This window comes from Quercus suber, unplaced genomic scaffold (genome assembly GCF_002906115.3).
Source record: "Quercus suber isolate HL8 unplaced genomic scaffold, Cork oak 2.0 scaffold_281, whole genome shotgun sequence".
NCBI lineage: Eukaryota > Viridiplantae > Streptophyta > Magnoliopsida > Fagales > Fagaceae > Quercus > Quercus suber.
The window spans coordinates 624,155-637,455 of record NW_027069737.1 but is presented as its reverse complement, the minus strand read 5'-3'; the positions used below and the strand labels follow the sequence as shown (position 1 = coordinate 637,455).

At 34.7% G+C, this 13,301-nt stretch overlaps 2 protein-coding genes across 2 annotated transcripts; both read right to left on the bottom strand.

Moving 5' to 3' along the window:
• Positions 1-3,125: 3,125 nt before the first annotated feature.
• LOC112007429 (uncharacterized) lies at positions 3,126-4,142 on the bottom strand. Its single transcript, XM_024039773.1, has 2 exons — positions 3,907-4,142; positions 3,126-3,792 (listed from the first exon to the last, which is right to left on the bottom strand). Exons 1-2 carry the CDS (start codon positions 4,140-4,142, stop codon positions 3,126-3,128), a joined length of 903 nt encoding a protein of 300 aa, XP_023895541.1.
• A 3,294-nt stretch (positions 4,143-7,436) lies between these two features.
• Positions 7,437-8,102, bottom strand: LOC136071038 (uncharacterized). Its single transcript, XM_065781862.1, has one exon. The coding sequence runs from the start codon at positions 8,100-8,102 to the stop codon at positions 7,437-7,439; it is 666 nt and encodes a 221-aa protein (XP_065637934.1).
• Between the last annotated feature and the right edge of the window lie 5,199 nt (positions 8,103-13,301).

Sequence of the window (13,301 nt, the reverse complement as noted above, 5' to 3'; positions counted from 1 at the left end):
GAACTAGAAATCCTTGTTTCAAATTGTTGTAACAACTTCAAGTTCAGAGATGAGGCAATATTCATAATATGTCATGTGCTTTGGTATCAAAGATTATATCAAAACTGTATGGTATAATTAATGAGGCTGGTGATCGAGTTTCACAGTTGTGGGGGGAGAAAAACCCAGCCCAGCTTATTCGGCCCAAGGCCCTAAAAGAGGAACATTCTTCATCCGAGGAGATGAAGCCTTCAGTCGGAAGCCCACGCCAATGGGGATGCCTGGAGACGAACACGTATACCATCCGAGGAGATGCTCATACGTCCGAGCAGTCATGAGTCCTCGGATCCGAAGAGGTTTGATCAAACGCGAGTGTGGGAGGTTCAAGTGATCTATTTGACAAGTGTAAGGAGGGAGAGGAACCTCGAACACACATGAAGATAACAGCAACAGGGGAATATCAAGGAGGCGTACTTCAACCACCACATTTAATGCCCTGTACCTACCTTTCTGGCCGCATTTATGTGGACAGGACACCTGAACGGTGCTTTCTCAGCTACCGCCACTCACATAAGGCTAAAGGTGGGATGATGGGACATGTACTCGAGTGGATGCCTGGATGATGAACAAGTGGACGGAGGAGATGTAAGAAGGTAATGCTATATAAGGGAAGGGTACCTCTGATGGAAGGGGATCGAAAAACAGGAGAGAGAAAGGGTACCTTAGATGGTTGTAGCTCCAGCAATTGTAACCCTTGATTATCAATGAACAACTTCTCTTCGGACAGAGTACTCCTATTAGTCCGAGAGCACATTAATTCAACTTCTCTCATTGGTGTTGCTGTTTAATACTGTCATTTTCATTATTTGCCTAGCCCTTTCGCCCACTCTCTACAAAATTTATTGTTTTGGGCTCAGAGGGTTCCAAATCCATACCTCCTTGGGCTTGGGCCGCAAAAACTGACCCTACAACAGTAATGAAGAAGGGTAGCCAGTTGAGCTTGGAAGGGTCACAGGAAGGTGTCAAGCGACACTTAACCGTTGCTGTTAAGATTTTTGAGTTCTTTCCTTCACTGGGTGTGGTAGAGGTCAAGAAGAAAGGAAGGGATAGAGTTATAGTGTTTTTTAACATATAATTGAAACATGGGTTGCAGAATTAGAGTAACCAATTTTTGGTTTACTCAACATCAATCTCTATGTCACTTCCAATATTTCGCTACTTTTCAAATTTTAAAGCTCTAGAATTGGATTTTGTGGATTCTTTGACTACTATAAAATCATAGCTAATTAAAATTGTGGGACCACCGCACACCTTTGGTATGATGGTCACCTCATAAGGATAAGTGCTTGTGGGGTGTGAAAGGTAAGAGCCGGAGTTCAAGTCTCCAAGAAAGATATTCACACACATATACACTTAGGTTAGAGTAGAATTTCTATCTTGTATATAAAATAAATAAATGTAGAAATGTAGAAATTTTTTATTTTTTAAAGGGTTATTTATTTATTTATATGTTGGGGTTTTAGATTTTGTGGGAATTGCATGTAAAGTTATACTTAGTGTTTGTTGTGGAGTTTGAGTGATTAAGTGAATTGAAGGTTGATAATTTTGTATGTTCTAGTAGATGACATAAAATTGTATGTTCCGGTGATTTTGAGAAATTGAAGGCTCTGGGCCTCGTGGTTCTTAGAAAGGAGGGCATTGGATGGATAACAGGCCGACGCTTTCTCGTACCCATCAAGGCCCAACGAGCTCAACCTAAATGGGCCATTACCCTTTTTTTTTTTTTTTTTGAGAAACAAATGGGCCATTACCTTTTAAAAAGGATTCCATCAAAATATAAATACTCATATATGAAGGTTCATATTATTCATACTTCAATGCACTTTTTCTTTCCAAATTTAATTCTAGAACTACAACTCCAATCTATAACTACAAAAATTAGGTCTTTTTGTAATCGTATTCTAGTTAATAATGTATTATAAACCCGGTTTAAAACACAAGTATTATTATTTTCGTATGTGTTCTAATAAGTATTATTTTTTACTCAAAATAATTAATTCTAAAAAAATTAATTATTATTTTTATTATAAAGTGGTCACTTGTAGCCACATTTTGTCGTTATAGTTCATGAAAGGAGTTTGGGTGTTTATGAAATTTTAAGATTAGAAGTGTCACATTTATAATTTTCAAGTTTAATATATCGCAAGTAAAAAAAAATTATGTTTTTAATATACTCCCCCCCCCCTAAAAAAAAAAAAAAAAAAACCAAGTGAATTAACATTCATCTTTTGTCCATATAGATTCAAAAACCAAGGATGATTTGCAAAAATGACACCCATGTAGAAGAAAGCTTGAATTATGGACTCAAAAAAGTGAGAGGAAACTGCTATCAAAGCAGCTATACCAGCTTCATGAAGGGAGAGAGAAACAGAGAATGGGTAGATTGTGAAGTAGAACAAAAAAAAAGTTTTTTTTTTTAAATTAAATTTTATTTTAGAAAAAATAGTATTAGAATGAATTTTAATAGTTTAGAAAAAATTAGGAAAGATTCAAGTATGTTTTTGAGACTGTGCACCTTACCATGCAAGTAGGACTGAAGGGTCAATTTGATCGGATATGGCTTGTGTCTAGTGCCTTTTTGCATTGGATATGTTATGGTGCAGACATGTGTTCAAAAAATGCAGTGGACACACAGGGGCGTAGCCAGGAATAAATACATGGGGGGGTCGGGTTGTAACATAAATATACTAAATATAATTCTTAAGTCTATTGGATACAAAATTATCAACTTTCAAATAGAGAAAACAAAACGCCAAAAGAAAAACAATCATACACACAAGACAGTATTTACGTGGTTCGGCAATTTGCCTACGTCCACGAAGTTGTAGGGATTTCACTATTATAAAAAAAAAAATTACAATGTGCAGCTACAGTGTTTTTCTTTCTCAAAAACAACAAGACAAAACCCTAATCACAAAAAAAAAAGGCTTTTATATCCTGCGCACAGGATTCACAATGGGTTACAAAACGGGCCAAAAAATTTTTGTCTGCCCAAGCCTCCGCTCCCTGGACTAAGCCTCAGTAAATCTCCCATTAAAAACTACACAACATTATTCAAGTCAGGTCGAGTCATCAACCGGATTAAATCATGCCTGACGACGATTTTTCATGGAATAAAATTCATCCATTATCATCTCTATAGTGAAATTCCCTACAATTTCCTTCTCTATATAAACTATCATATTATCTGCCAAAAACTCATCCTCCATTCTATTGTGAAGTCTTGTTTTTAACAACTTCATAGCTAAGAAAGCTCGTTCTGTAGTTGCTGTAGAAACTAGAAGGGTCAACACAAGACGAATAATTCTATCAATCAAAAAATAGATATTAGACTTTCCTGAAATTTTTAATCCCCTACATAGCTCGAAAATTGTACTCATATTTTGAAAATCTGGATGTTTTATCACATCAAGCTCATAATGTTGCAATTGAGACTCCAAAAGTTCTTGTTTATGTTCAGTAAAATCTTGAGGATAATATTTCTTAACTAAATTGCATATATGAACAATATTGAATAATCTAAAAGCATCCTTGGAAATTAAAGCTGAACTAAGAATGACAAGTTCCGTTGTTAGCTCACAAAATCTAAATTCTTGCAATTGAAAGTCTATTGCAACTGTAAATATGCAAATTCTAAAATGATGTTCCATTGTTAAATCTTCATCTTGATGACGATATCTACCTCGACCTTTAGTGTAACGAGCATTCATATCAGGAATATCAATTTCATGTTGCTCACAAAATGCTATAACACTACCAAGGGAAGGCTCCTATCCATCATCTCTCAACTTTTGAATAATTGATTTTGTAGTTGAAACTAAATGCATGTTAATCAAACTACAAATAGATTGAAAATGAGATCCTCACCTAGTATCTCTAGCTCGTTGCAAAGTAACAATCTGGTTTGCACCTCTTCTAGTCTCAATTTCATTAGAAGCAATCATATTCTCAACTTGTTCTGCTTGAGCATGTTGCAATTCATCATTACGCTTACTAGAACTAACAACAATATTGATAATATTAACCAAATGATCAAAGAACTGATGAACATCTTTTACTTTTCTAGATGCTGTAACTAGAGCTAATTGCAACCTATGAGCCATACAGTGTACATAATAAGCATATGGGCACTCTTTAAGAAAAAGAGCTTATAATCCATTCCATTCACCACGCACGTTACTAGCCCCATCATATCCTTAACCTCGAATATTTTCAATGTGGAGGTTGTAATGAGAAAGGACAGCACATATCTCATTCTTTAAAGTCAATGCAGTAGTATCTCTAACATGCACAACATGAAAGAAACGCTCTTTAATGAAACCTTCTTTATCAACAAATATCAAAATGATGGCCATTTGCTCTTTCTTCGACTCATCCCGAGCTTCATCAACAAGAATGCAAAATTTTGCATCTCCAATTTCTTCACAAATAGCATTTTGCACATTACTAGCAAGAATATGCAAAATCTCCTTTTGAATTGTGGGTGATGTATATTTGGCATTTCCTGGTGCATTTTCTAAGACAACACTAGCTATTTTGTCATTGAAAGTTGGTGTGAATTTTATCAATTCAATAAAATTACCTCTATTTTTTGAATCAAGGCTTTCATCATGACCTCCAAAAGCACAAGCTTGGAATGCTAGCCATCGAGCACACTCTACTAAGGTTTTGAGCCGCAACCGATTATTCTCTAATTCTTTTGACATTTGTTTCTCAATCAGCTTGTCAGTATGCCGTGAATGATTCTTTAAATTCTCGCAACATTTCATAGCAATTTTATGTGGGGAGTTTGGTTCTTTCCCTTCATGACGAATTAAAGGACAATTCATTCCATCTTTCACCTTTTTCCAATTATTAAAACCTCGTGAATGAATACATTTGATCCGGGACGACCTATTGGTTTCTTACTAAAAAGGTAGCAAGGTAGACAATATATCGCATCCATTGAAGGTGAGTATTCCAACCAATCCTTATGTGAACCAAACCATGAAAGTTGAAATCGACGACGATGAGTATCATCATTGTATGGATAGTCTATATTTTCAAGTTGATATGGACCTTCTTTGAGATAAGCTCGTCGGATTTCATCTTGTTGGTTGATAGGAAATTCACATATTTGTTTACGTAATCCTGGATCACGATCTATCTCTTCAAATTGAAGTTTTGGACATTAGGAGGACTGTTCATCAGGTATTGAAGTATTAAGATTTGTTTCTACAGCCACAGGTGTCCTAATTTCTGAATTGCTAGCATCTTTTTTCTTAAAGAATGCATCAATTGTTTTTCGTTTGCTCATAATTCTTTTAGCTTTAAGAATATGACTAAAAAATTAACCTGAAAAAAATTTTAAAAAAAATTAATTAGAAATTTTTACTTAGTTATATGAATGTTATTCATACTCAAGAAAAAAAAAACAAAATTATCACTATATTTTAAACAGTCAGCCCATTTTTAATACAACTTTAATTAATAATAACCCCTCAAACAAAAACAAAAATAATTTAATTAATTTGTCTTTTATAATATATTGGTTAATTTAATTATATAGCTTTAATTATTATTGTTTAGCTTTAATTTAATTTTCACTATAGCTTTAATTATATAGCTTTTATTATATATTGGTTAATTTAATTACATTGCTTTAATTATTATGCTACACCCGGCCCATGTGCCCATAGCCCATCTACCCCCTCCTTACCCCACTCAACAGCCAACAGACAAGCACAAAATGCGCCCCAATCACAATAGCTAGCTGCAATCAGAAAATTTCGCAATGCCAATTACAAATCATAACACACGTTACACTAAATGACAATTAATATTTTACCAAAACCACACACTGAGTCACTGACCAACAACAAAAAGGGATAAGATAATGCCAAATTTAAAAAGACAAAAACACTAAAACAGGCAAAAAGCAAAACCAGCCAATCAGAGAGCCACAATTCAAAAGAGAGAGAGACACTTACCGAGATATGAGATCAGAATCATCAGATAGGCTTAGATAAAGAATAAAGAGACTCTTCATAAATATTCATTTCATTTTTTCCTTCAATGAGATAAAGAGAGAGAAACTGAGAGAGAGTTAGAGAGAAAAACCTTGAGGGAGGGCCGGGACGGGCCAGAGCGGAGAGAGCAACTGCCAACGAGCACCGCTACACCGGAGCAGAGGCAGCACGATCTGCGATCTCCGATGAGGCACTAACCGCTACGATCTACGAAAAAAAGATTTCAAAATTTTAGTGAGATAAAGAGAGAGAGACTGAGAGAGTTAGAGAGAAAAATCAGAAATACCTTGAGGGAGGGCCGGAGGGAGCACCATCCCACCAAGCACCGGAGTAGAGGCAGAGAACTCTGCGATCTCTGATCTCCGATCTCCGATCTACGTTCTGTGATCTGCGATAAGTGGCGACCGGGCGAGCAACGACGACGACGACTGAGCTGCGGTGACGACGGCAGCGACGTGACCGTGGGTTACTGGGTTTGGTTTGCTGGGGACCTGGGGTTTGGTTTTGGTTTGTGTATTGGGGTTTTTTTTTTTTTTTTAATAAACACCTCTGTTTTGCGTTTTGGTTTGCTGGAGTGTTTTGCGTTGGGGTTTGATTTCTCTGCCACTGCCAGTGACGTGATGGGTTTCAACTCTCTGCCAGCGACATGATGCTCTGTACTGGTTGTTTTTTTTTTTTTTTTTTTTTTGAGAATCCGTGGGCTTGCCGTGAGTGAGCTTGGGCTTGCCGTGGGCTCTGTTACATTTTTTTTTTTTTTTTTTTTTTTTTTCAGATTTTAGTTCAAATTTGTTTTGGGCTTTTTTTTTTTTTTTGCTTGAAAGTAGAATAGATATATATATATATATATATATATATTTTTTTTTTTTAATTTGAGGTGTTCCTAATTTTTGATTGGGGGCTGGGAAAACGGTTGAGAAATGGATAGAGGGGCCGGCTGGTTAATGTTGGGGGGCCCAATAATTTTTTCTTCCTAGTCTAATGGGAAATTTTATTTTTATTTTTATTTTTATTTATTTATTTATTTTATTTTATTTTTTTTGCAGGGGCCTCAGCCCCCTCAAGCCACTATGTGGCTCCACCCTTATGGACACAAGTTTCACCCAATTTTTTTGATCAATTGTAATATCTCATGATTTAAAATTTAAATTGATAATATAAGAGGTGGGCTGGTTTAAAAACAACGTACCCAAATCTCAATGCTTTTTTTTTTTTTTTGGTAGTATACCATTTTTTTTGTTATTTACGAATTACAACACCATGAAATTTAAAATTCATAAAAATGGAGAGAAAAATATAAACTAAAAAATAACCATATCATCAATAATCAATTAATATCATAAAACAAAATTATAACCCAAAAGGAAAAAAAAAAAAAATGAAACAAGATAATCAATTGATATTAAAACGGCAACAGGGACAAGTAGTACCCCGGTTCTCCAACCATGGATACATGCAAGCTAGGTGATAAACATGAGAGCAGTCCATTCGAATCAGCTTTGCCTCTGGTGATGATGAAAACTCCTCTAAGCAAATAGTACACGTACCCAAATCCAATTCTTGACTTTTACTACCCGCGACAAAGCTCCCCCTCCTCACCAATTTATCAATACTAGCTTTTGAAATCAGAGACTCAATGGTAGACTCAATGAAATTTGACAAATCATATACGTTAACAACTTCAACTCGGAGGATTTCCAACTCGGCCACGATGAAATATCCTGTGCCCGTGGCCGCGATGTCTTGTGCTGTAGAAACAATTCGCTGAACTTTCGAAGCATCGAGGAGGTTAAGGGCTGAGATTTTCCCCAAAAGATAGTGTTGGTGACAAGGTGGGCATTGGAGTATTTGGGTAGGAACTTTGAGGGTTAACAAATTTGTAGGAGGGTTTTTGAAATTTTCAACCATGAGTACACGACCATCCAACCTTCGCTCCTTCTTTTGATATAGACGTATACAAGAAACTACCAGTGTGCCCGTGGGTTCGGCTTCCAGTTCAATCACTCTAGTTCTGCGTAGGTTTAGTTTCTTTGAATAATTAATAGAACTAGTCGTCATTGATTAATTGATTTCAATGGAGGACCAAGAAAAACTTCACATAATCTGCTAGAGACTTGCCAAAAACTCTCTCTCTCTCTCTCTCTCTCTCTGATCTCTCTCAATCTATTATTTGGTACGGCTCACACACATAAACAGCAGCACCTCTCTATTATATAGGTGTTTATGTCGGCTAGGGCTGAAACAAAATTGCTTGCACATGAATGCAAGTCAAAGTCGGCAACAAATCCTATTTGATGTTGAATTCTAAGCCAGGATAGTCCTAATGTTAATTTCAAGGCAACCGACTTAATTAACGCGACCTGGCATTTGAGGTTAATTTTTTGATTGAGTTTTTGTTGCAACTGAGGCATCGTTGTGATGCAACTTTATAGCTTTTGGAAGAAAACTCAAAAAATATATAGATGTTAGATACCAGCCATGCCAACAATCTAAGATACGATGGAAAATTACTGAGGAAAAAATATTAGTTGGCCGCTGATAATACATTATTAGTTATTGTTTGTTTTGGGCTACAATGCCTTAGTCTTATGTTGTTGGGTTACAATCTAGTATTACGTAAATTAAGAATTTTAACGAAGAATTTTATTCAATTTTCAAAATATAAAAGAATTTTATTCAATTCTCAAAATATATTATCACTAAAATTATAAGGTCAACAAGAAAATAGAATGTCAATCATATGCAATTGTAAGGACCAGATTTGAGTCACTAACCCAAAAGGCGGATGGATTTAGGTCCAAAAGGCTCAAAACAATGAATTTGTAAAAAGCAGATTGGAAAAACCGGGTTAGAATGAGTTGGACAACAAATAAGGCGGATTCGAATAACCAGAAAAAGAAGATGGATAAGTTTTAACTACAGAAAACCATCTTCGACAAGGTCCGAAGAGATCAGTTCTTATATATTACTCTTAAGTTTGATTACATGTTCAGTTCTTGGTTGCTACAGTGTTTCTCTCTTGATTTCTCGATCTCCCTCTCTCACTGCCCTTTTCTTCCTTTATACTACCTTCCACTTTTATCTCCACCCTTCATGTGTAGACCGAATGGTTGGTGTTGATACTTGTCCCATCAACCCATTCTTGAAGTCTTTGTGTAGTATTTGTAAGGGTGAAAACCACTGTTCAAGTATCACTTCCACATTAATGCGATCAGAGGGTTAGCTGCAGAGTATTTAATACAGTGGTAGCAGCTTTTTCCTTAGATATTTTAAGATTCCCCTTTGTCTTATGTTTCTGCAATGCTAATCCGTACCAATAGAACTCCTTGGAACATTTCCCTGGATGGCAGACCACCTATTTGAACCTTAGCTTTGATTAGCCGAGGCAACATTTGTCCTCGGCCTACCCTCTTGTGCCATCATGACCAAAATTGACCTCTTCATCTGCTAACACGGACTCCCTTGATAACGTTTACTCTTCCTCGGACAACATCTAATTCTTGGCCTAGACATTAAGCCTAATATATACATGGATAATGAGACCCTGGGCCTAATACCCTCATAGCAATAACACAAAATTTAAGTGAAAAATTTTTTTTCTTGGAAAATCCATGAATAAATTGGGTTAATTTAAGTATATACTAGAAACTTTAAAAGAAAGATGTGTAAGAATAAGTTAGGTTTTTTTTTTTTTTACATGAATAAGTTGGATTAATTTAATTGGTAATGATAGTTTTTTGTCATAAAAAGGGGATTTTGAATCTTGTCTACCCATAAAAGAAATTAATATCTAAACCTAACAGTAATTATAATGGTCATGGAGAGACGGTTTTAAATCATACCCTATCTATACAGAACATGATCGAATACATATTTTATGTTAGGAAACTAAACAAAATATAAAATATACACTCTAAGGTGATGCCAGGTACCACACTGGATCTTCGGGTTTCAACTTGTGCACATAAACCAATGACATGGAAGGAGGGAGGGTGGAGAGGTTAGGGGGCCATGGCCTCCTTGACTTTTCTGAAATTCTTTCTCCATTTTATATTTGTAATAAAAATAATAATTTTGAACATAAATTTCAATAATAGTCCTCTTAAATTATTTCTAAAAACATGTAATATATTTAATATATTTATGTCATATACTCATATATACCTCATTAAATTAAATTGTATTTAATGTATACCGTACATAATTTAATTATATATTTTATTTTTATTAAAATGACTTGTATATTTTAGAAATGTTAAGACTTACTTTTTTTTTTTTTTTTTTCTTTCTTTCTTTCTTTTCCTTTTTTTTCTCCCCCCCCCCCCCCCCCCCCCCCCAATGTATTAATAAAAGTTAAATTGTAAATTTTTATACCTTAAAACTCTACCATTAAAATAAACATATTATTAACTTATTTTATTAATTCTATCCAACAAAACTTTATTCCTCTCTCTTTTTTTCTCTAGTAAGGTTGGAAATAAGCTACCAATTTTAACATTTTCTTTTGTTTTTATTATAAACAAATTTATATACTATTGAATCATTAATTTTGTAATATGAGACTTTTGTTTTTGTTGTGATATTGTCATGTTAAACACTTTAATAATATTATTCAATTTTTGCTAAAAACTAGTTTAATTTGATGTGATAAATTTATTTGTAATTTCAAGTATGCTTTTATTAACAAAACAGGTTTTATTAAAAACAATTGTAATAATTATGGGCAAATTAATAAGAAGTAAAGTTTTACAGGGTGAGACGAGGCTTCATAGGGCCCCAAGGGACTGGGATAGGGTAAGAAATTTTTTTTATCATGCAAGGCGAAGCGGAGATTAGGTAAAACAAAAACATGCGAGGCGGGGGCCAAAACCCATCCTTCGGACCTACCCCACCCCATTGCCATCCCTACCATCCTAAATTATTTCAAAAAAAATGTAATATGTTTATATAGTTGACTAATGCGTTTTTTATTCCCGCTAATTACTCTTATGTCATGCATAGCTCATTAAATTAAATTTTATTTAATGTATATTGTACGTAATTTAATTATATATTTTATTTTTATTAAATTGACTTATATATTTTTGGATATATCAAGACTACCTTACTTCTTTTCTTTTTCTTTTTTTTTTTTCTTTGTTTTTTTTTTTGAACTGCACTTTTTTTCTTTTCTTTTCTTTTTTTACCAAGATGTAAAGACTTATTTGACTCAAATATTTTTGTCATCACATCGTGCATGCTAAAACTATTGATTTCGTTACATACAAATTATTTAATTCCTGAAAACTTCTGTACCCTATTAGGGATCACCAACCATATCCCTCCTGGGATTTCCATTATGGAACTCCACATGCAACATTATTTTTCCTCTCATACAATTCTTCCTGCTTCAGCTTAATTTCTCTCCATGTATGTATCCTATATAGAAACCCAACAACATATAGAAATAGAAGTCCTTAATAGTTGAAATAACAGACATCATGACCAAAATACTGATCACTGTTCTGGTGAGCAAAATATGATAATGTCAGCCTCTTCAGGCAATCTAAACCGCACCTTCTTTTTCAACTTCCCACTTTTGGTTCCGAGTATTGAAGAAACCTCTGATTTTACTTCAGCTTTTTCTTCAACATGTACTCTTCTCTCCAAGCAGAAGCTATCTATTGCTTTAGAGGATAAAGCAGTGCGGCCTCTAGCCCTAGGTAAAGATGGGTGCACCCTTTTTGAACAGGGTCTGAATACATACAATTCACTTTCGCTGCAGTAATCTGGTCTATCTGGAGAAGCCATGAGCCATTCCTCTAGAGTTAACTCCACCTTGGGACTCTTCTTTTCTGGTGAGTGAAACATTGGTCTCTTCATTAATTTGCCTATCCGGAGTCATGTTACCATAACTGGAGTTGACTGAATTAGGCTTTCTTCCTGAACTAGAACGTCTGAACCTGCTCAATTTGGCTCCCATTGAATTCTCTAATTGAAGCAACTTAATTAGCGAACCAAAAATGAAATCATAAATAAAATGCCAAGATGAGAAATGGGATTGAATGAGTATTTTTGAAGGGATTATAAAGTGATTAGAGACGGAGGAGCCTAGAGGAGCAATGTTCACGAGGACAATGATAGCTTAGTTATTATCGTACACTTTGTTATTAGGTGTACATTGTCCATTGTATTTTTTATTAATAGTAAATTATCCCTACACATTTTGTTTGTTATTAAAAGTGGTAAATTATCCACTTTAGAGTTGAATATGAATATAAATCCTCTGTCTCATTTTTTTTATATTCTATTTTTATATTTTATTAAGCACAATTTAGCATGTATTTATTTGACTTTTCTTATAAAATAACTAGATTTTAAAATAGAAAAACAAAGCACATAACATACCATAATTAATGGAATATAAAGTATAACACAAAAAGTGAAATTCTATTTGTAGATAATGAGAATATAAATCACATAATTGAATAGGAATGTATGATGATTAGAGATACATCAAATAAGTACATGCAAAAAAAAGGGCACTCCAAAAGTCAAGTCGGGGCAAGAATTCTTAAAAATCTTAAGAAAAAATAATAAGTGGTAATTAACCAGAGTAAATTTCTTTTAATGATTGTTTGCGTGAGTGTTTATTGGATTTCGTTAGTGGGGTTGGTGACCATTTTTAGTTTTTTACCATAAAGTGAGAAAACTAAAAGGGGACTGGCATACAAGGTTTTTAAACTTAGACCGGACCGTACGGTCTGACCGAAAAAACCTTGAACCGCTCAGAATTACGGTCCGTTTAACATCAAAAACCAAACCATGCAAAAAAACTAGGGACCTATACGAATGGCGGTCCAACTGCCCGGTTCTATGAACTGTGAGTGGTTCTAGCAGTTCAAATCAGAGCTTTTTTTTTTTTTTTTTTTTTAAACATTACAAACTTACAGCACCAAATCACCATTGTTGAAGCTTCAACCATAACATTTTGTCAAACGTTGAACTCGCATCAATGTTCTGGATAGTTTTAGGCAAAAATTTCTTTTCAGCAATGAGAGCTTCTACAAAATGAGAGAGAGAGAGAGAGAGAGAGAGAGAGAGAGAGAGAGAGAGAGATGGTGAGAGGGAGAGGAAGAAGCTTGGGTGAGATGGTGTGATAGAAGTGAGAGAGGAGAGAGAAGAGACTTGGGAAGGAGACAAACACAGAAGAGAGAGAAAGAAATTAATAAAAAAATGATAGCATTGTGCTACAATGCAGTCTCAAAAATGAGAGTA

Coding starts and splice junctions, on each gene's coding strand:
- LOC112007429 (XM_024039773.1), bottom strand. CDS start 4,142: ATGGCTCATAGGTTGCAATTAGCTCTAGTTACAGCATCTAGAAAAGTA. Junction 3,793..3,906: donor CAACGAGCTAGAGATACTAG/GTGAGGATCTCA, acceptor TTCCCTTGGTAG/TGTTATAGCATTTTGTGAGC.
- LOC136071038 (XM_065781862.1), bottom strand. CDS start 8,102: ATGACGACTAGTTCTATTAATTATTCAAAGAAACTAAACCTACGCAGA.